Raw genomic sequence first — 22,944 nt, 5'->3', positions numbered from 1 at the left:
GTGTACTTTACTCATAGAATTTCCTGAAGAGGTAGGTCTTTAGGTCTTTTTGGAACTGGAGGTAGTTCGTGATGTTTCTTATGACTATCAGGCTTATTTTCGAAAGCGAAGGGTGCCCACCTTTCGACACAAATCGGAAAATGGCGTCCTTCTCCCAGGGTCGCCCAAATCGGCATAATCAAAAGCCGATTTTGGGCGTCCTCAACTGCTTTCCGTCGTGGGGACGACCAAAGTTCACGGGGGAGTGTCGGAAGCGTAGTGAAAGCGGGACTGGGGCGTGCCTAACACATGGGCGTCCTCGACCGATAATGGAAAAAAGAAGGGCGTCCCTGACGAGCACTTGGGCGACTTTACTTGGTCCATTTTTTCTTACAACCAAGACTCAAAAAGGTGCCCGAACTGACCAGATGACCACTGGAGGGAATCGGGGATGACCTCCCCTTACTCCCCCAGTGGTCACTAACCCCCTCCCACCCTCAAAAAACTTTTTAAATATTTTTTGCCAGCCTCTATACCAGCCTCAAATGTCTTACCCAGCTCCATCACAGCACTATGCAGGTCCCTGGAGCAGTTTTAGTGGGTGCAGTGCACTTCAGCCAGGTGGACCCAGGCCCATCCCCCCCTACCTGTTACACCTGTGGTGGTAAATATGAGCCCTTCAAAACCCACCACAAACCCACTGTACCCACATGTAGGTGCCCCCCTTCACCCTTAGGGCTATGGTAGTGTTGTACAGTTGTGGGGAGTGGGTTTTGGGGGGCTCAGCACACAAGATAAGGGAGCTATGCACCTGGGAGCAATCTGTGAAGTCCACTGCAGTGCCCCCTAGGGTGCCCGGTTGGTGTCCTGGCATGTCAGGGGGACCAGTGCACTACAAATGCTGGCTCTTCCCACAACCAAATGGCTTGGATTTGGTTGTTTCTGAGATGGGCGTCCTCGGTTTCCATTATTGCCGAAAATTGGGGATGACCATCTCTAAGGACGACCATCTCTAAGGTCGACCTAATTTCGCGATTTGGGAGTCCCCGACCGTATTATCGAAATGAAAGGTGGATGCCCATCTTGTTTCGATAATACAGGTTTCCCCGTCTCTTCGCCAGGACGTCCTGCAAGGACGTCCTCAGGATAACTTGGGCGCCCCTTTCGATTATGCCCCTCCACGTGAATTGAGTTCCACCATTTGAACCCAGATAGCAAACTCCCACCTTTTAAGTGGACTTGTATAGTACATTTTTGCAGTTGGGCAGGTGAAGTAGTAGGTAACCTCTGGTTCTTGGGTTTGCATTTCTTGGTTATAGTTTAATCATGTCTAGCATGTAGACTGGTGACATGCCAAACAGTATTTTGAAGAAGATTGCTGGTTTTGAAAAATAGTCTGGCCTTGATTAGGAGCCAATGTAGCATTATGAGTAGTGGGGTTGCTCTATCATATTTCAGCTGTTTGAATATCAATCTTGCTGCTGTGTTTTCGAGGGTCTGCAATGATCACAGCAGATTTTCTTTGCAGCCTATATATGCTGCATTACAGTAGTCTAGTTGGGACAATATCAGCGTCTGTACTATAAGACGGAATGACTATCTGGGAAAATAGGCTCTGATTGTTCTCATTTTCCATGGTGTTTTAAAGCTTTTTGACATGATTGCAGCAACTTGATCTTCAAGGGTCAGATGTTTGTCAAGAATAATTCCTAGTATTTTTATTTGTGTTTCAATTGTATAAGATTGTTGATCTATTATGAGGTTTTGGTAAGTAGTGGGATTGTGCTGGCTGGATAAAACCAGGAGTTTAGTTTTGTCTCGGTTCAATTTAAGTTTGACAGTTGTGGCCCAATTTTCCATGAGGTCAAGTCCTTTTGTGGTCTTATCCAGTATCTTTGTGATTCTATTGTTGAAAGGTATGTAGATGGTATATTAATAGGTTTAAACCCATTTTTCCAGTTTCTTGCCAAGTGGAGCCATCGTGACATTGAATAATATCGGTGATATCAGGGAACCCTAAGGGACCCCGCATTCATGGGATCCAGGAGGCTGAAAATTCATCGGACATCTTGACAAAGTAGGATCTAAGTCTTAGAAAACCATTAAACCAGGCTGCTACTGCTCATTATTCTTATGTTGTTGAGCAGGGTCATTAGTACTGTGTGATCTACTAGGTCGAAGGCGCTTGACATATCAAATTGTAATAATAGTAATGACTGGCCTTGGCTTATTATTCTTCTGAATTCTGTGATCAGGGTATTTATGACTGTTTCAGTGCTATAGCATGGTCTGAAGCCTGATTGAGAACTGTGAAGGACTGAATAGTATGTTAGGTATTCCATTAATTATTGTGCTACTAGTCTCTCCATTGTTTTTGTCAGCAGTGGTATTGATGCCACTGGTCTGTAATTAGTGAGTTCACTGATCTTTCTGGTGGTGTCTGTAGGGATTGGAGTGAGTATGATGTTGCCCTTGTCAGAAGGGAAATGGCCTTTCGAGAACATGTATTCTATGTGTTCAGTTAAGCATTTGATGAACCAATCTGGTGGGTTTTCCATCATGTAGTTTGGGCAGCTGTCTAGTAGGCAACTGGCATGTGCATATTTTGTAAGTAGTGCTTTAACTGAGCTGGTTGTTGATATCTTAAAGGAGGACCAGATTCTGTCTGCCATGAAGTGGTCCTCGCTGATTTCACATTCATGTAGGAAATCTATGATTGTTGTTTGAGTTGCAGCTAGGTTTGATCTTTATTATTTTTTCTTCAAAATATTGTGCAAGTTCGTTTGCTGTTGGTGGTTTTTCATTTGACGTTAGCAGAGCATGCGTGTTCAGTATGTTTTTTATTAGTTCATGTATTTCTTTTTGTATTTATCTCTTCTGGGAACACATATGTGCTATAATATTCCGCTTTGGCCCTTTTTATGGTGTGTTTGTACTTGCTTAGGGCTTTCAACCATGTGGTTTTGTTCATGTCTGATTTGTTTTTTATCATTTTCTTTCCAGTTTCCTGCACAGTTTTTTCATCTCTAATAGTTCCTCGTTGAACCAGGAGTGCGGTTGTCATTTCCTCTTAGTTTTCACTTTGAGTGGTACTATTTCGTTTAGTGTGTTTCTACTTAGTTCATCCCAGTCTCTCATGAAGTGAATGTAAGTAGGTATTATGTTTGTTTGTTTGTTTGGTCATTCATCATGTTGCTTATCTAGGTGTAGATTGATATCACCTAGTAGGAGGACATTCGAGAAGTTTATGCATACGTTTGATATGAAGTCCATGAAGTCGTCTTGGGCACTGGACCATCTTCCAGGTTGAGCGGTTAAAAATGTATATTGCATAATTGATCAGTTAATGTTGAGTCTGTGATTTTGCATGCCATGATTTCAATCGCAGGGTATATATGTTCAGCTATGGTTTCTACTGTAAAGAAGGATTCGTATACTAAGGTGACCTGCCTTCTTTCTTTTTAGTTTTGTCGATGTGTGTTATTTTATATCCCGATGGACATAAGTCAAGTAGGACTAGGTTGTCTCAATTTGCAGCCACGTTTCTGTTATGAATAGTATACCTAATTGCTTGGTTTCAATTCAGTCTCTAATTATAGTTGACTTGTTAACCACTGATCTCGCATTTATGTAACCTATAGGAATGGGTACATATGTATCAATATTGATGTTGGTGTACTTAACAGTCTGTAAATGTCTGTGCGTTCTACCTTTTTGGATTTTGTGGCCATTGTGATTGTTACTTATGCTTATCTTTTTGGTATTGGTTAGGGTGTTGATCTCTGGTGATCTATAACTGTTGATCTATAACTGAGTGCACACGTATAATTTATGTGTGCACTCAGTTATAACATTACCCTAATAAGACATTTCATGTCATTTTAAGCCCAATATGACAAGAAAAGAAACAAACAAGCAATTACTGGCACTAATTCAATAAATTTAATTTTACGTGCCTAAATTTAGGTGCAGAATCCGTGCCTAAAATGTACACGTAATTTGAAAAAGAGGGTGCAGTAATGGAAGGGTCATGGGTGGAATGGAGGCATTTCTAAAATTAACACACGTTGTTATAGAATAATGGGATATGCACCTAATCACGACTATTTAGGCGTGATTCCCAGGCATAAGCGCTATTCTATAAATCATGTCTAACTTTAAGCATGGCTTATAGAATAGTGTTTTTTTCAGCACTGATTTTTTTGGCACCATATATATATAGAATCTAGTCCTGTATACAATACAGGGAAAAAATTAAAAAGCCAATTATTGGCACTAATTAGCTTGTTACTTAATTAAACTATGTGTGCAGATTGGGTGCATGCCCAAATTTGTGTGCGCAATTTTTGGCCATTTTTTCTCCATTTTTGCCACCATCACTGCTGTACACATACTATTTACAACTTTGCCCCTGAAATGAAAAATAAAATCAAAAACTAAACATACCAAAATGAAAATTCCCATAATGAGAAAACAAAGAAAGTGAAACTTTTGGGGCCACCCACTCCTGTGTGAACAAAATACTTACAGAGCACACGGATGTTGTATTGAATGGAATCTTCTCCTGCTTCATTTACAGCGACGCAGGTATATCTTCCAGCGTCTGCTGCCTGTGCACGTGGAATCTGCAAAACTCGGCCACCTAGAAAGAAAACCCTTCCAAGTTTATACATCAAATACAGAAGAGCCTGCATGGAACATTTGACATAAATGCATGACAAAACTATACATGGAATGGAAAATTTAATATAAATGCACGACAAAACTATACAGGGAAATAACTTTGAAAGCAGAATACTTAAACCATAGACAAGGGAAAAATCAAAGCCACTTCCACAGAAAATTCAGAGCTTTACCAGAGAAATGGGTCATTATTAAATGATCTGCCCTACATGCAGGTAAAAATGCATTTTGCATTTACTTTACCCATTGTAGGGGCAGGTGATTTGGAATTATACTCATAGTTCTGAATTTTCAAAAATGTGCACACATTTTTTGTCCAAAAATATACCCCCCAAATTAGCAGGTGTACATGTGTGTGAGTATGTTATCTCGGATATTTTTAAAGTAAAAGATTGTATGTGCCTTTACTTTGAAAAACCTGTCAAATCCATGCAAAACACACAGTTATACAATTACACCAGAATACATCAGATTATGAAAGGCAAAGGAAATTGTTTTAAAAGATATTTAGCAAATATTATTGCAAAACCATTTGTCACTCACCTGGTAAAATCAATACTTTGTCACTTGATGTCAAAGGGTGGCCATCTTTATACCAGGTCAAGGTAGGAGGGGGGACAGCATTACTCTCACAGTACAAAGAAATTGGATTGTTAACTATGACATCTCTGGTTTCACCACTTCTGCCCCCATTAGCCAGGTAACCATCTTCCACAGATATTTTTTGAAAACTGGGAGGAACTATATTTAAAAAGGATATGGGCAAAGTCTTAGCATATTGCACATATTCAGAACAAAATCAAAAAATACAACTGATTTCATGATATCTGTAGCATGAACAACAAATACCGAGTTTTTCCTTTTAAAAAAGTGTGCTTGGAGATATGTATTGTACAGTTAAATGTATTAACACTTCTTCCCCTCATAAAGAATGGAATTATTACTGTGCCTAGCTTGAGACTCCCTACTGCCCTGGCCCATAGGCAGTCAATGAATCAGTTGTTTGGGAAGTACTTCTTCATCTTTCTCAGGATCCTATTGACTGCCCTTCCCTCCTTATTCTCTGCTCAGGATTTTTTCTTCTAAGGTTGTATCTCTTCATTTCTCCCTCCCTCTCCTACCCTTGTTTCCCCTCTCTTGCCCGTTCATCTCCTGTTTCCCTGGTTCCATGATGGCTTCAATCCACCATCCCTTCCCCAACTCAATTTGAGAAGACACTTCTGGCAGTCAAAATGACTACCTGTTATTATTAGACTCCCATGGTCATAGCCCTTTAGCTTATTCCATGTTTGTCAATAGTCTGTTGATATGGGAGTCCCCGGATGATGAAAATTAGCACTTGTATGCCTGTTCTGAAAAAATCCACACTCGATCCTGTCCTCCCTTCAAATTATCGTTCAGTCTCTAATCTCCAATTCCTTAGCAAACTTGTGGAAAAGTCGTTTTTTACTCAACTCTCACAGTATGTGGATTCTTCCAACATGCTCCATCCTTTTCAAGCTGGCTTCCACCCAGGTCACTCTAATGAGACAGTGATTACTTCATTTTTAAATGACTGCTATTCTGCCATTGATCATGGCAAAGCTTTATTATTAATCGCATTGGTCCTCTTGGCAGCACTTGATGTGGTAAGTCACTCTTTGCTCTTGTCAAAACTTGAATCACTGGGCCTCTGTGATACTGTTCTCTGCTGGTCCTCTTCCTTTTTTCAGATATATTTTTTCAGCTTGCGCTCCCAGGTTTTGTGTCAGACTGCACCCCTCTCAGATGTAGGATTCCACAAGGATCTGTCCTCTCCCTTTTACTTTTTAATATTTTCCTTAGCCCTCTGGCTTCCCTCATTCAGGAGTCTCTGATCAGATACTACCAAAAGATGGTATAACAAGTTCCCAATAAACATAAACATAAGCGTCCCATCACTTAAGATATAAGACATAAAACTGCCATACTGGGTCAGACCAAAGGTCCATGAAGCCCATTACCCTGCTTCTAACAATGGCCCACAAAGTTGCAAGAATTCATGCTACTTAACCCCAGGTATAAGCGATGGCTTTCCTCAGGTCTACCTTAACAGTTTAATTATATTATTTTATTTATTTGGATTTAGTTCACACCTTTTTCAGTAGTAACTCAAGGTGAGTTAACTTGAGGTACACTAGGTATTTCTCTGTCCATGAAGGGCTTACAATCTAAGGGCCCTATTTACTAAGCAGCGTTATAGGTGCTTTAACGTTTTTAACGCACGTTAACCATTTACGTGCCTACAATATCCCTATTGAAGCCTACATGGTTAGCGCGCACGCTACATCTAGGAACGCTAAAAACCCTAACGCACCTTAGTAAACAGGACCCTAAATTTGGTCCTGAGGCAATAGAGGGTTAAGTGGAATAATAGATTTGGAAGGGGAAAGGTTGATAGTGCAAATTATTGGTCTAGGGTTAAGCATTATTTAAAAACATCAGAAGAACATCCTGATGCCTTATTTTAAGATTATTGTGCAGTTAACAATTTTATCATTATTGGATTATAGTAATTCACTTTACTTCAGTCTTTCCGCTAAACAGCTTTCCAGAATTCAGCTAGTTCAAAATTCAGCTGCTAGGTTAATATTTTGTAAAACTAGGTTAAATCATGTAAGTCCATTGTTGAATGAATTGCACTGGCCGGTGGAGACTCGGGTCATCTTTAGGATACTTTGTTTAGTATTTAAGGGATTCTTTTACTAAGCCGTGGTACAAAGTGGCCTGTGGTAGTGCAAGCACGTGTTTTGGGAACGCACCGGGCAATTTTAACCACATCTGCAAAAAAGGGCTTTTTTTTTAATGGGATGGGAAAGGGCATGCAGTAAAACTGAAACCAGTGCGCGCCTAAAACCAGCCTGAGCCCTTAACACCATCTATTAATCTAGCGGTAAGGGCTTACGTGCTACACACGTTGTGACTGGTCGGAGTGCACCAAATGCCAATTACCGCCAGAAACGTCGCACATGGGAGGAAATAAATAAATAATCCAGCTGTTATGGGCACGCAGCAAATCTGACATTACCACCAGAAGGGCATGGTAGACTAGCAGTAGTCTCATTTTGGTACACGCTGACATGCACAGAGTCTAAAGTGCCTTTGTAAAAGGGCCGCTAAGTTTTTAGAAGGTTCATGTCCTGAAGGCTATTCTCAGTTACTGTGTTGAAACCCAGGAAGACCACTAGGAGATGTAATTATTTATTGTTAGCTTTTCCATCAAGAAAACATATAAGATTTAAGGATGCTTTTTCTAAATCATGTTTTTCCTTAGCAGTTCTTTCTTGGACTGATCTTCCGCTTGAATTATGTTTGATGAATTATTTGTTATTTCGTAAACTTATTTGTTTATTAGATTGAGTTTTAATTTTTTTCTTTATTTCAAAGTTTGAATGTTATTTTGATTTGTAAATTCCTGACATTGTGTGCCAGTCTCTTGTTTAGTTTTTGATTGTAACTCGCCTTGAATTTAATATTGAGAATTGGCAAGAGATAAATCCTTGATAACATAACATTTTACTTCTGGGTATGTGTCCAAAACTTTTTAAACCTAGCAATGCTAACTGCTTTTACCACATCTCTGGCAGCAAGTTCCAGAGCTTAACTATGCATTGAGAGAAAACATATTTTCTCCTATTTGTCCCCTAGTCTTTGTATATTTTGAAAGTGTTTACCCATTCCACTCCACTGAGAATGTTATAGACCTCTATCATATCAAGCAATAACCTCTTTAGCTTTTCCTCATATTGAAGGAGTTCCATCCCTTGATCATTTTGGTCACCCTGCTCTGTATTGGAGTGGAGGAGTAGCCTAGTGGTTAGTGTAATGGACTTTGGAACTGGGTTCAATTCCCACTGCAGCTCCTACTGATTCTGGGCAAGTCACTTAACCCTCTATTGCCCCAGGTACAAATAAGTACCTGTATATACTATGAAAACTGCTTTGAATGTAGTTGCAAAAAACACAGAAAGGCAAGATATCAAGTTCCTTTCCCTTCTAAATACCACTATATCTTTTTTTTAGATATTGCAACCAGAATTGCACATAATACTCAAGGTAAGGTCAAACTATGGAGTGATACAGAGGCATTATGACATTCTGTGTTTTATTCTCTATTCTTTTCCTAATTCCTAACATTCTGTTTGCTTTTTTGATGGATCCATATGAGGTTTAGTGGCAGGAATCGTGAAACCCAGAAATTGCCAACAGTACCCACCCGTAAAATTACAAAATGTTTTGGAAATGTACTGCTATAACTCAGACATTTTATGACCCCACAGCAATATTTCTTGCCTTGGATGTTAACGTCAAAGTCCAGTTCATCTTCACCGGCAATATTTGAGGCCACACATGTATAGCGGCCAGTGTCAGACACCTGGGCCTCCTTTATCTGCAGAGTATGACCACTGAGTGAGATGGTAACATGACTATTGGGTTGGAGAGGCTGTAAATTGAAGACAAGGAATGATATAATGTCAAATATTAAACTGAACTGAAACAGGTGTCTACTTTGCTTACACTGAGCTGTGTTAAATACCCAATGATAGATTTATAAAGGAGTCATTTTACTAAGGTGCTCTAATGGATTTAGTACACGCTAAATACCAAGAAGCCCATTTTATACCTATGGGCTTCTTAGTATGTTTTGCATACCTTAGTAAAAGAACCCCAAATAATGCAAGTAAATGATAGGATTTTATATTCTATGCATGCAACTATGTGCTCCACATACATGCACACCTATCGTCAAAATATGTGCCATCGATTCTACATACATGATTGTAAAATCATGCCAAGGGGAAAAAGCAAGGATTTACCTGTAGCAGATATTCTTGGAGGACAGCAAGCCACTCATTCACATGTGGGTGATGTCATCCACATCGCCTGGTGCGGAAAGCTTTTACAGTGTACTATTGCTTTAAATGCATTGGCCAGCGTCCCCATTGTGCATGTGCAAGTGCCTTCTTGTGAAAGCACAAGACCAGCAGTACAGTAAATTAGCTATACAAAAGCAACTCCAAGGGGAGGTGGGAGGATATGTGAGAACTGGCCTGCTACAGGTAAGTATCCTTGTTTTCTCCGAGGGTAAAAGGCCATGTCATACTCACATGTCGGAATCCCTAGCTACCAGGCTTATCAAAAACAGCAGCAGTAGGAAAATACTAATTAACCTGAAATTGTCTGTGTGAGAGTGCAGCCTGGAACAGAACAAAACAGGCCTAGGAGGGTGGAGTTAGATTCTAGACCCCAAACAAGTTTCTGCAGAACTGTCTGTCCAAACCGACTATCGCATCAGGTATCTTGCTCAAGGCAATAGTGAGATGTAAATGTGTGTGACCATATTGCAGCCTTGAAAATCTCATCTATAGAGGCTGATCTCAAGTGGGCTACCAACACAACCATGGTTCTGACATTATGAGCCTTGACATGACCCTCAAGAGTCAGCCCAGTCTGGGTATAAGTAAAAGAAATACAATCTGCTAGTCAATTGGAGATTGTGCACTTCCCGATGATGACCCCCATCCTGTTGGGATCAAAAGAAACATAACGCTGGGTGGACTATCTGTAGGGCCTAGTGCGCTCCAAGTAAAAGGCCAATGCTCGCTTGCAGTTCAAGGTGTGCAGTGCACTTTTGAAAGGATGGCCATGAGGTTTGGTAAAGAATGTTGAAAGACAGACTGGTGCAGATCGAACTCTGAAACAACCTTAGGCATGAGCTTAGGGTGCATGTGGAGAACTACTCTGTTATGATGAACTATGGCGTAAGGTGGATCCACCACTAGGACCAGAAGCACGCTAACCCCGTGAGCTGAAGTAACAGCCACCAAAAACAAGACCTTCCAGGTCAAGTATTTCAGATGACAGGAATCCAGCGGTTCAAAAGGAGCATCAGCTGGGTGGGGACAACGTTGAGGTCCCATGACACAGGCGGATGTTTGACAGGGGCTTTATTAACAGCAAACCTGTAATGAAGTAAACAACTAGAGGTTGTCCAGAGATGGGCTTACCTTCTACACGGTGATGGTAAGCACTAATTGCACCGAGGTGAATTCTCACAAAGTTGGTCTTGAGACCAGACTTGGAAAGGTGTAGTAGGTATTCAAACAGGATCTGCGTAGGGCAAGGAAGAGGATCTAGGGCTTTGCCCTCACACCAAACCTTATACATTTGAAAGAATAACAACACTTGGTGGAATCTTTCCTGGAAGCCAGCAAGACTGGAGATACCCTCAGGAAGATGAAAGGAAGCAAATTCTAAGCTCTCAACATCTGTCATGTTCCTGAGCCTGGAACAGTACTGAGGAACTTTGAGGCATATTTTCAAAGCACTTAGACTTACAAAGTTACATAATAACCTATGGAACTTTGTAAGTCTAAGTGAAAATGAGCCCCCTTGTGAATGAAAGAAGTGGCAAAGAGATTCATCGAGATGGTGCCCTACACTTGGAAGATCTTGTGGGCAATGCCCATCTGAGTGACCACTCATTCGGTTGCATGACCTTGCTCAGTCTGTTGGCCAGGGTGTTGGATTTGCCTGCCACATAGGTGGCTCTGAGAACTATCCTGTTCTGGACAACCTATTGCCACATCTGGATAGCCTACTGACACAGAGGATATAATCCGGTAGCCCCCTGCTTGTTGGTGTAATGCATTGCAACCTGATTGTCCATTTGAATGAATACAATTTGGTTGAACAGCTGATCTCTGAAAGTCTTTAGAGCGTTCCAGATTGCCTGTACCACCAGAAGGTTGATGTGAAAATCTGTCTCCTAAGCTGACCAGGCACCCTGAGTTTGAAACCCATCCGAGTGAGCTTCTCACCCCAGGTGGAATGCATCTATCATCAGCACCTTCTGGGGCTGAGGAATTTGGAATGGAAGTCCCACAGTAAAACTGGATTGAATTGTCCATCAGAGAAGGGAGTTGACCAACTACCCAGATGACATCTTCTAGGTTCCTGGAGGCCTGACACCACTGGGAAGCAAGGACCAACTGGGCAGTTCTCATGTGAAGATGTGTAAAGGGAGTGACATGCACAGTGTAGGACAAGTGGCCTAGCAACCTGAGCATCTGTCAAGCTGTGACCTGCTGGCTGGCTCAAACCCAAGTGGTAAGAGTGACTAGAGCGTCCACCCTCAGCACAGGGAGGTAGCTAGCACTTACTGAATGTCTAGCAGGGCTCCAATGAATTTCAATTGTTGGACCGGGAGCAGATGGGACTTGGGGTAGTTTGAAACGAATCCTAGTAGCGCCAGCACCCCAGCCAATCATCTAGGTAGGGAAACACATGGACTCTCAGTCTGAGTAGCAATGCTGCAACTAGCACTAGACACTTGGTGAAAACCCTGGTAGCTGACATAAGGCCAAACGGCAACACACAGTACTGGAAGTGATGTGTTCCCACCTGAAATCTGAAATACTTCCTGTGGACTGGAAGCATCGAGATACAAGTGTAGGTATCCTTTAAGTCCAGACAGCATAACCAATCTTTCCTGAATCACTGGGCTAAAGGTGCCCAGGGAAACCATCCTGAACTTTCACGGCCCTTACGTCTAGGATGGGGCACATCCCCCCTGTTTTCTTTGGGACAAGCAAGTACCTGGAGTAGAATCCCTTCCCTTCTTGCCCTGGTGGAACAGACTCAACCATGTGGGCTTTTAGAAAGGTGGAGAGTTCCTCTGCAAGTACCTGCTTGTGCTAAGAGCTGAAACAAGATGCTCTTGGAGGGCAATTTGGTGGTCTTTGACGCCAATGCAGGGCGTAACCGAGACGGACTATTTGAAGAACCACGGCCCTTACGTCTAGGATGGGGCACATCCCCCGTTTTCTTTGGGACAAGCAAGTACCTGGAGTAGAATCCCTTCCCTTCTTGCCCTGGTGGAACAGACTCAACCATGTGGGCTTCTAGAAAGGTGGAGAGTTCCTCTGCAAGTACCTGCTTGTGCTGAAACAAGATGCTCTTGGAGGGCAATTTGGTGGTCTTTGACGCCAAAGCAGGGCATAACCGAGACGGACTATTTGAAGAACCCACTGGTTGGAGGTTACAAGGGGCCATCTTTGTTGTAAAATCTTATCTCCCCCCCCCCCCCCCCCCCCCCCCCGGTAGGTCATCCACGGCGGCTATGCTGTACTGGAACCACTCAAAAACTCATCCCCTGTTTTCACCAGGGAGCTGCTGGGTCTTAGGTGCATGCTGTTAATGAAAATGAGTGTGTTGGGTCTGGGCCTGCTGAGGAGGGTGAGAAGAAGGAGTGTACCTATGCCTCTGAGAGTAGAAGGGACCTCTTTTTGACTTGCTCAAAAAATTCTGGATCCAATACATAGTGTCAATCTTTTTGGGGAGTACAGGTACCGACAGAGGGGACTCCCATTTCTTCACCTGAACGTCTTGCAAGATCTTATGAAGCGGGACCATCACAGCCTCTCTAGGAAGAGAGTCATAGTCCAGGACCGCGAACATCTCAACTCTTTCCATTGGTGGGGAGGGGTCAGATGAGATACCATAGAATTTCTCATCCAAGAAGTACTGTAGATTCTCATCAGACGTCCAAGAGCGCTCCATGTCAATATCAGCAAAGAGCTTCTCATGGGAGGGCTAAGATCAAGCCTGCCTCAACAGAGAGGAACCATGTCCTTGCCTAGAAGGGCATCAAGAAGTAGGCTTAACCATCAACTCCGGTGAAGCTTCCTCCATTGATGTTGAGGGGGTGCCAGTACGGACGGCTGTAGACGCCAGTACCGAATGCGGCACTGGTATCGGAGACCTGGCCACAAGCTGAGGGCCCTGTGGGGCAGCAGGAAGAGGTATGGCTGGTGCAAGCACCCCAGATGCCAATGCACTCTGTTGGATAAGCCCCACCAAATGCTCATGGATCATGGCCCAGATGTGCTCATCGAGGGTCAACATCAGGAAACGCTGGGGCATTGGGTCAGAGTCAGCCTGCTGAACTGTCGGGGTCGATATGGGTGCCTGGTCCTGGCTGCATGGAAACCCCCTGTGACAGCATCTCCTTGATGGAAGGAGAGTGCTCCTCACAGTGCCAACACTTATCTGGGAACAGAAAACTCAGTGCCTCAGTTTTCCCAGTACCTTGCATCGAGGGGGGATCGATGCTTGTGCTTCTTGGTCTTTGCCTGATGCTGAGCATCAACATTCCTCAGTGCCAAAGTTGAATTCCCATGCCTCCTTGATGTTGGGTCTGATGCTGACCGGTCCCGAGGGCCTTGCACAGTTGACAGTGCCAAAGCAAGTGAAGACCTTTGTCGATATACGTCCATTCCCAGTGTCGGACATGGGTCTAGCAACCATGGGGACCAATGCACCCAATGCCTGTGCAAGCGCTGACACCAATGCTGATGTCGACAATTCGGTACAGGCTCCAAACATTTTCTCTCTCTCAGTTGCTCTGGATAACCATGTTCTTTTCTGCATATGCAGACAAAGAAGACAGCTGGAAGCAGTATGTTCTGGCCCCAAACACTGGAGACACCAGGAATGGCTGTCAGTTCAAGATATGGTCCGGTTGCACCAAGCATAGCGCTTGAAGCCACTGGGAAATAACTCAATTGTGATAATAAAAAGGGGCAAATCACCAAGAAAAAAAGGAGGGGAAGAAATCCTGACCAAAGCTTAGGCCTAAGTGGACCTCGTGAGCACAAAAAAAATAATAAAATTTAAAAGTGGGGCATAAAAAACAATAAAACAGTAAAACTATAAGGGAGGGAAGGAAAAAAACTCCGAAACAAAAGAAAAATCAAAATTAGGCAAAAATACCTAAAGGGAATGCACAAAAAGAGCTCAAAAAGCATCAATGCATTAGACACTGAGGAGTCGTGAACAGCGCATTCTCTCTTCACGGCAGATGAAGAGGCTGATGGTCCCGCACTCTTGCGCCAGGCAGAAAGGCACTCATGCATGCACAGTGGGGATGCTTGCGCATGCTCTTAAAGCAATAGTACACAATAATGTCACCCACACGTGAGTATGACATGGCCTGCTTGTCCTCGGCGAACAGACCAGTTACACGCATATCTGACAAATTACACAAAACGTATAAACCTAATTATTTAAAGGATCTAGGAAATCCTTTAATCTGAGTGGTGCACTAATCTTGCACTGCAGTCAGAGCACATCTGGCTTTACTATGAACAATATCATCTGACGTTCAGGAGCAAATGGTGTGCACTACTTGTGTCAGCACTCTGCTGTTCTAGCATACAAAGCAAACCACTAATTTCTTCAGCTTCGCACACATTAAAATTTAGTGTATAGTTTTATGTTTGAAAATGTTTATTTAAACAGTAAATAAAATTGTCTGCTTTATTCTGCTTCACCTAGTAACAATCATAGTTTTCTTTGTGCAAAGCAATTTCAGTCATCTGGAGTTAAGCCCATTTACAGTTGAAAATGTGGTTATCTTAGCCAGTCAGAATATGGCCAGATAAGTTAGGAACTCTGGCCCCTTTTTCAGACTAATCGACCCACCCCATCTGCTCAGTTTCCCTCCTTATTGGTCCTCTACCACTTTGAGTAGATGGACCTATATTCAGTCGGCGGTGATCAGTGTTTCTTTAAATGCTGACCACTGACAGCTAAATTAGACCTAGATATACCAGGCCAAGGACTCCTGCACAATTGAAAGGTAGCCGCTTAGAAAGAACATCAGCTGCTAGTACTTACATGGGTACCAGTGACATTCAGACCAGTGGTGTAGCTAGGTGGGTCCCCCCCCCCCCCCCAAATTTGCTCTGGGCCCCTGCTTGGCTGGTGGGATTCCCCAAGTCCCGCCAGCTGAAGACTTCGTTCAGTGCTGGTCTGCGGCGGCGGCGCTGTATTGCCTGCCTTGCTCTCTCTTACCCTCACGTCGGGCACGCTCCTTTTAGTGAAATTCTCAGTTTCACTAACAGGAGCGTGCCAGACATCAGGGGAAGATAGAGCAGGGCAGGCAATGAGGCGGTGCCTGAGACCAGCGCTGGATGAAGTCTTCAGCTGGCGGGTGTTGAGGACCCCGCCAGCCAAGGTATTTTTGGCGGCAGTGGGCGGCAAAGAGGGCGGTGAGGCGGTGGAAGGGGGCGGGGCAGCGACCAAAATGTGCCCCTCCACCTTAGGCTCTGGCCCCCTCCCACCTCGAGGTCTGGCTACGCCCCTGATTCAGACCAATACTTTGATAACTACCCAGATAAAGTCAAGACAGTGCGCTACCCAGATAAAGTTAGGATAGTGCCAAGACAGAGTTAAGGTGGAGCCAGAAGTTACCCAGTTAGTGGCAATAGTCAATCTGCCAATTGGGTAACTATCCAGAAAAAGTTAGGACTCCATCCTGGCACCATATGGATTGTTGATAATGAAGAAGCAGACATGAGGAAAAGTGGTTCAAAAGCCTTTACTGTAGAATAACCAAATAAAAAGGTACCTGATACGGCGAGTTTCACCCAAGTGGACTGCTTCAGGGCAACACATACTAATAGAACAAACCCTTATTGTGTCTGCTTCTTCGTCATCAGTTCTATTTGGATTAGCAGACCACTTGCCCATCTGTTTCTTGGGACTATCTGGATTGTGCCGAGTCAGACTGAATGGATATTCAGCAGCATTATTCAGATGATGTTGAAAATCTGGGTACAGATCTGGTCATTGGGACTTCTTTGGGTAGAAATGGCTTCTATACATACAAATCTTACAATCAACCTCGCTTTGTACGTAAATGAGTTTACTACCACAACTAATCACTTCAACAGCAGTGTGCTAAAAGGCTAAGCAGTGCTGTAACAGACAGTCCTTGTTCCATGGAGATCACAATCTAGTCTAGACAAACACACGACAAATTATTAGGGCAGGATTAAGACACAGGCTAACTGGGTATGTGCCTAAGGCTCAAATGTACAGAAGGGGCCTTCTATGATGTGTAGTTCAATTTATTCTAAGACAAAGTTTTACCCTGGAAAGTCAACTGTTAGCCAGGGGCGTAGCCAGACCTCGAGGTGGGAGGGGGCCAGAGCTGAAGGTGGGGGGGGGGCACATTTTGGTCCACCGCCCCCTCTCCACCGCCTCACCACCCCCCTCTCCACCGTCTCGCCACTCCCCACCCACTGCCGACACTGTACATCTTGGCTGGAAGGGGTCCCCAACCCCCGCCAGCTGAAGCCTTCATCCAGCGCTGGTCTCCGGCACCGCACTGCTGCCGCATTGCCTGCCCTGCTCTCTCTTCCCCCTCACGTCCGGATGTGAGGGGAAGAGAGCGCAGCGCAGGCAATGCGGTGGTGCTGGAGACCAGTGCTGGATGAAGGCTTCAGTTGGTGGGGGTTAGGGACCCCTGCCAGTCAAACCAGGGGCCCAGAGCAAATTTTGGGGGGTCCAGGCTCCCATGGCCCCTCATAGCTATGCCACTGCTGTCAGCAGAGAAGAATGTGTGTGTGAAGGAGACAGGAGAAACCAGAGTCACTGCTGCCCCCAGAGATTTGACTTTCTCCCCACTCCCTGTGCACTGCCTTCCAGTCAGCAGGAGGCAGGAGGAATTAGTGAGCAGTGCATATCTGCTGCTTCCTCCTTTACTGATTTTCCCCTGCAGTTAGAACCACACGAGGCACCATTTGTTGGAGTTTTGAATGGTATTTATATACAGCGGGGAGCCCAACATGCTTGTTCACCTAAGGCCCATGAAAGTGTTAATCCTGACCTGCAAATAAGAGAGCCTACAAGAAGCTTTTTATTAGTTAAGATTTAAAAGGAACCAGAGAGGGAACATTATGCATACAATACTGTAAGCAAGCCAACAATAATGCTAAATCCATAGCATCTATAAACCTGGAGTCCTGTTCTCAGAGAAATTGGAAAAATAAATCCATAGATACTATTGATAAACCAAGACTACCAAAGTCCATTCTGTATGTCATGGGCCTTATTGTAAACCCTACTACCAAAGTTCAATATTACAAGTATAATAAAAATTATTCTAAACCTGTTCAATGGGGTAATAGAATTCTCCTTTTGATGTAGCTTTCATGCCCCACACATACCACTAAGAAATCACTAGGAGCAGAATGGCGACTGACCTGTCCATCCTTGAACCAACTGATGGAGGCAGCAGGAATTGCATGTGCCTCACACTCCAGAACAAGGCTGTTGTTCACCTTGATCTTCACCTCCTTTGGAAACAGACTGATTTCCAGGCCATCTCCTTTGTCAATTATGGGTGGGACTGTATGAAAGCAAATATTCATTAGAAAGACATTAAACTGATAACACAAATCCAGAAAAAGACAGGGAAAATGCATGATGCTACAGTCAGCTGAGGACAACATAAAGCACCAGAAGCCCCCTCCACCCATCCTTTGCCCTATTTCCCTGCTTCTTAGAACTCACCTAAAAGGCATCTGTATCTAGCCAGGACACATGCTTACATCCTCCCAGCTAGGCTCCTCCAGTTTTGCCATTACAGGACACTGGGAGAATGCCTAGCTGAGAGATCATAAAAACAGGGCCATCGAGAGACTGAACCAGGCTTGGGGCAGGGCTGAGAGGCATGCGCGCCTGAGAGGAAAAGCAGCCGCTCAGCTGGGCAGAAGAACAGTGCTGAAGGAAGACCTACAGTGTCTGCTCCTCTGGGTCCTCCCCAGCCTCCAAGGGGGTCTGGCCGAAGTGCCGGAGTTTTCTCTGTCCTGCTCCACTTGGGACGCAATCACTCGGGTCCTGTCAGAAGCAGGAGAGAGAGAGAGACCCCGCCGCTGGGCCCGTGGAATTTTGCCCTCCCCCTCTTGGCGGCCCTGCATAAAAATGTGTCCTCCTGGTTAGGCTCAGAAGCTTTTTGGATGAGTTTTAGGGAGTAAGGGGATAAAGATCAGGACATGGAGCTCTCATATTGCTATTTTGACTTTGGGTGGGTAGAAGGGAGGGATGAGAGATCTGTCAGTGTTGTATGTTTAAGTGACTTTGAAAGAATAGGATGGAGGATGGTGGCTCCATACCTTCCATCAACATAGAAATTTTAAATTGTAAGTGAGATTGCAATGCCCAGGGGAGAGAAGCTGTTAAGCCCTCCCTTTGAAGCTTCAAGTTTATATACCCTAAGAGAGGAGGAGGAGGATCTGGTTAGCAGATTTATGACTGTTCTGGCAGGAGGATGGGCAAGGCAGCGCTCCGAGCAGGAAAGAGGGGGCTCTTTCCTGCCCTGAAGACGTCACTAGACCACCAGGGAAGATGGTAAGGAAGGGGAGTGGAGACCCACGGCGCCGATGGATCGCGCAACCGCACGCACGCCCTCCCGCACGCAAGTTTGTCCAGAGATCCGGACAAACGTGCGTGCGGGCAAAATCCGCCGGACGCCCCGGACATGCCCTCAAAAAGAAGACATGTCCGGGGAAATCCGGACGAATGGTAACCCTAGCCAGGATGTGTGCACAACTACTGTTACAGAATGCTAGCATAAGTCTGCATTTACGTGTATAACACCAGCACTTACACTAGCTCAATGTCTGGCATAAATGCTCACACCTAACTCTAGGCAGTTTGGTGCATAAATACTAATATTCCATAACCCGTGTGTAACTTCTTGGCATGCTTACAACTCACCCATGCCCTTCCCAGGTTCATATCCCCTTGAAGTTGCATGCTTTGGATTTTGAGTACTCAATGTATAGAATACTGACTATGGGCAGTTATGTGCGTAACTGCTAATTGGTGACAATTAGCACCAATTAAGGCCAAGTATAGCTTATTATTGCTTGTTAACACTAATTATCAGCTCATTATTAAATTATGTGCGCAATTGACCTAGTTCTATAACATTGCTTGCACAAATTTGAGTGCGCAACTTTCTAGAATTAGGTGGTTAGAGGGCAATTTTATAGGCGGATGCCTAGTGTAAGCATTTTCACACACATATTTTAGGTAAATTATATGGCAGAAAGTGTGCCTACATTATGGGCTCACACATTTACACCCGCCCTTGAATAAGTGTAAATACCTGTACCTATAATTTTAAAGTATGTGCATAGACTAGCCTATTTTGTAATCTATGCATTTACATGTGTACTCTGGTCAAACTCCACCCCCAACATGCCTACCAACAAAGTACATATTATCATGTCAAAGCGTGTAATTTTACGCCAGCTGGTATTTTATAAGAGATCATTTATATGTGCATTTGCAAATATGCATAAAAATGAGTTTACAAAATTATTCCTCCAATTTTGGGGGTGTCCAGGGTTGGGGCAACACATTCCTTTCTCCCCCTCATACCCCCCCCCCCCCCCCCCACATGTGCATGCACTTACCATACCTTTGCTTGTGGGAATGCCGAGGCCCCGCCAGTCAAACAAATACAGTGCCTCTGCTCCCCTCCTTCTTGGCTGCTTTCATCCTGCAGATGTCGGCGGCACCAGGACGTTTTGAACATATTCAGATCATACATGAGAAGTCCTAGCGTCAGTGGCTGAAGGCACGCCACCGATGTCTGCAGGAAGGAGGCAGCCAAAAAGGACCAGAGCAGAGGCACTGTATTTATTTGGCTGGTGGAGCTGTAAAGGGGTGCTGCAGTTCTGAAGGGGGCCTGAGCCACTAGAATAAAGCCATTGAAATTTCTTGTCCACTTATTTTTCACAGCAAGCCTCACCTACTAGACAGAGCCCATGGTAAGAGGTCACTGAGGATGAAAATCAGAGTAATTTTGTAGTTTTGGACTATCAAGCAAAAAGATTAAAATAACATGAGTGATGACGAACTATACAAATAGAAAACTTACTGTATACTTTAACTTCATAATACTTTAATGTCTCCCCAGCTTCATTTGTGGCAATGCAGGTGTATCTCCCAGCATTGTCTGCCTGGGCATTTAGAATCTGCAGGGTTCGACCTCCTGCAAGACAAAATGAATCAGCTCTTCGCTCTTTTAAAATGTGGCCTACATTGTCATCGTATATCAAACAATTCTAAATATATCTCAGTCTCTTATACAATGTAGAGCTATCATGTCCAGGCACTGATAGTAGGGAACACTAATGAGAATGTATCTGTCTGATTTGCAGTAGTTAGATTTTTTTCCAAGGTTATGGATATCTCTATTCTCTGCACTGACTTTCATAACTGTGAAGTATTTAACACATTTAGGGAAGAAGTTATCAAATGCGGGCTACCATTAAGTTGGATTACTTTACCAAAAGTCATGCATTTTTGGACAGGGTCTCATTTTATGCAATGAGACCCCGTGCTAAAATAGCACGACTTGTGGTAAAATAACCCATCTTAACGGTAGTCCGCTTTGATCACTTCTCTCCTAAATGTTATAAATACTTACAGAATTACTGAAAGTCAGTGCAGGGAACAGAGATATCTATAACCTTGCCTCTTAACAGTAGCCCATGCTGATAATTTCTATTAGTGCAGAATAAATTATAGTCCCCGCTGAAATTGTTACTGGAAATTCAAAACTGTATTAGAACTCGCATTGATGAGCTCAGTCAAAAAATCATAAGCCATCAAAGTACTTCACATACAGTCAAGGCAAAGAGATGAGTGGCACTGCATTATCTATTTCACTGGAAACTGCAACAGGGCTCAAAATAATCAACTGTGCAATTAAGAATTAAACTGTTAGTATCACTTCCTGTTTGACACTAAAGTTCTCTTTCACTGCTCCTACAACAGCTGTGTTTATCCTGATGCTCACAGGCACAGAGGATGCAAATTATTCCAAAATAAACACTGGCTTACAAGTAGAGTTAACTAGTTTAAACAGCCCCTCTACTTGAAACTTGAGCCATGCACACCAGAGGTTAGAATCCAATTGTTTTGAAAGGAGGCCACCTTAAGACACAAGAATTTGGCAAGGGCTTTTCACCTTAAACTATGGATGCAAGAAATTGTAAAAATAAATAAATACATAGAAAGATGTGTGGAGAGAACAGCAAATAATTGGGTGTTTAAGAGTGAGAGAGAAAGAAATGCACTTCTTGACACAAAGCCCAAAACACTGAGAGGGCCATTCATGCTGGCATTTACACTGAGTTATTTTCTTCAACAATCATGGTAGAATGATCATAGTTGCTTGGGATTTTTTTCATCTAATGGGATTTACTTATGATTTATTTTTGTAAATTATTTTATTAGTTTGAAACTAATCTGCTAAATTTACAGTTGCATCTAGAGTCATTAAGGAAACAGAGTGCATCAATTTCGAATTGTGCCGACATTTTAAGTATCATGTCTGTGTTATATGAATGTTCCTCCATGCTGCCCATTATGATGTATCATTTTATTATATGTCTGATATATGATTATTCTATTGTGCTGTTTTAAAGTTCATATTTCTGACACTGTATCATGATATTCCTATTATTAGGATTCAAATTTCCTGTCTCCAAGTTTACCTTAATTGAATGTATTTATGTTTATATTTGGTCACTGTACTACTGTTACACTGTTAACAAAATTGTAAGCTTTATGTCAAGCTATACCTCCTGAAAACCACCCTGGGTGAATCTCATAAAGGCAGTTAATAAATCTCACTAAATATATTAATGTACATTGAATGAGAGATGCAATACACATTGATATATGACTTAAATAACTAACAGGTGACATACCTGGTAAAATCCTGACATTCCGATTTGATTCAACAGGGGCACCATCCTTCAGCCAGGTAATGGTTGCAGGGGGGTAAGAGTAAGCCTCACACACTAATGAGGTGGGACTGTTCAGGATAACCGTGACTTCTTCTGGAGTTCCATTATTATTTGTGCCAGTGATGGTAGGTGACACTGAATTAAAAGCAAGAAAGAATGACTATCAGTTTCATTTACTGTAGCCACAAAGACATGTAATGAATCAGCTTGCAGCCTATTGTACCCTAAAAAAAATTAAGAATGCAACATCTAAGTTGGATCTGTTACATCATTTCATCATATTACGCCTATAGGTAGGTAGGTAGATAGATAGATAGATAGATAGATAGATAGATAGATAGATAGATAGACAGACAGACAGACAGAATAAATAGATAGATAGGAAGGAATGACCATCAGTTTCATTTACTGTAACCACAAAGGCATGTAAAGATCAACTTGCAGCCTAATGTACCCTAAAAGAAATTAAGAATACATCTAGGCTGGATCTGTTACACGATTTCACCAGATTATGCCCAAACCTAGACAGGTCAATAAACAGATAGGTTTGAGTATAATCTGGTGAAATAGATAAGTCCCTTCATCCTGAGTCTGAGCGGTTTATATGATAGACTCAATCGTTTGAATATAGAAGATAGGCAGTGTG

At 43.2% G+C, this 22,944-nt stretch overlaps 1 protein-coding gene across 2 annotated transcripts in view; it reads right to left on the bottom strand.

Moving 5' to 3' along the window:
- The window catches only part of HMCN1 (hemicentin 1), a 672,624-nt gene that overhangs the window by 227,752 nt on the left and 421,928 nt on the right, over positions 1 to 22,944 (bottom strand). For both annotated transcript variants that reach the window (XM_030206904.1, XM_030206905.1), the window contains exons 50-55: positions 22,260 to 22,433; positions 20,420 to 20,533; positions 17,733 to 17,878; positions 8,974 to 9,124; positions 5,206 to 5,403; positions 4,508 to 4,621 (exon numbers count right to left, since the gene is read on the bottom strand). In XM_030206904.1, coding sequence (XP_030062764.1) covers positions 4,508 to 4,621; positions 5,206 to 5,403; positions 8,974 to 9,124; positions 17,733 to 17,878; positions 20,420 to 20,533; positions 22,260 to 22,433 — 897 coding nt within the window. The remainder of the gene's footprint in view (positions 1 to 4,507; positions 4,622 to 5,205; positions 5,404 to 8,973; positions 9,125 to 17,732; positions 17,879 to 20,419; positions 20,534 to 22,259; positions 22,434 to 22,944) is intronic.

The sequence above is a fragment of the Microcaecilia unicolor genome, chromosome 6 (assembly GCF_901765095.1).
Source record: "Microcaecilia unicolor chromosome 6, aMicUni1.1, whole genome shotgun sequence".
Lineage (NCBI taxonomy): Eukaryota > Metazoa > Chordata > Amphibia > Gymnophiona > Siphonopidae > Microcaecilia > Microcaecilia unicolor.
This window is presented reverse-complemented; position numbering and strand designations above follow the sequence as displayed.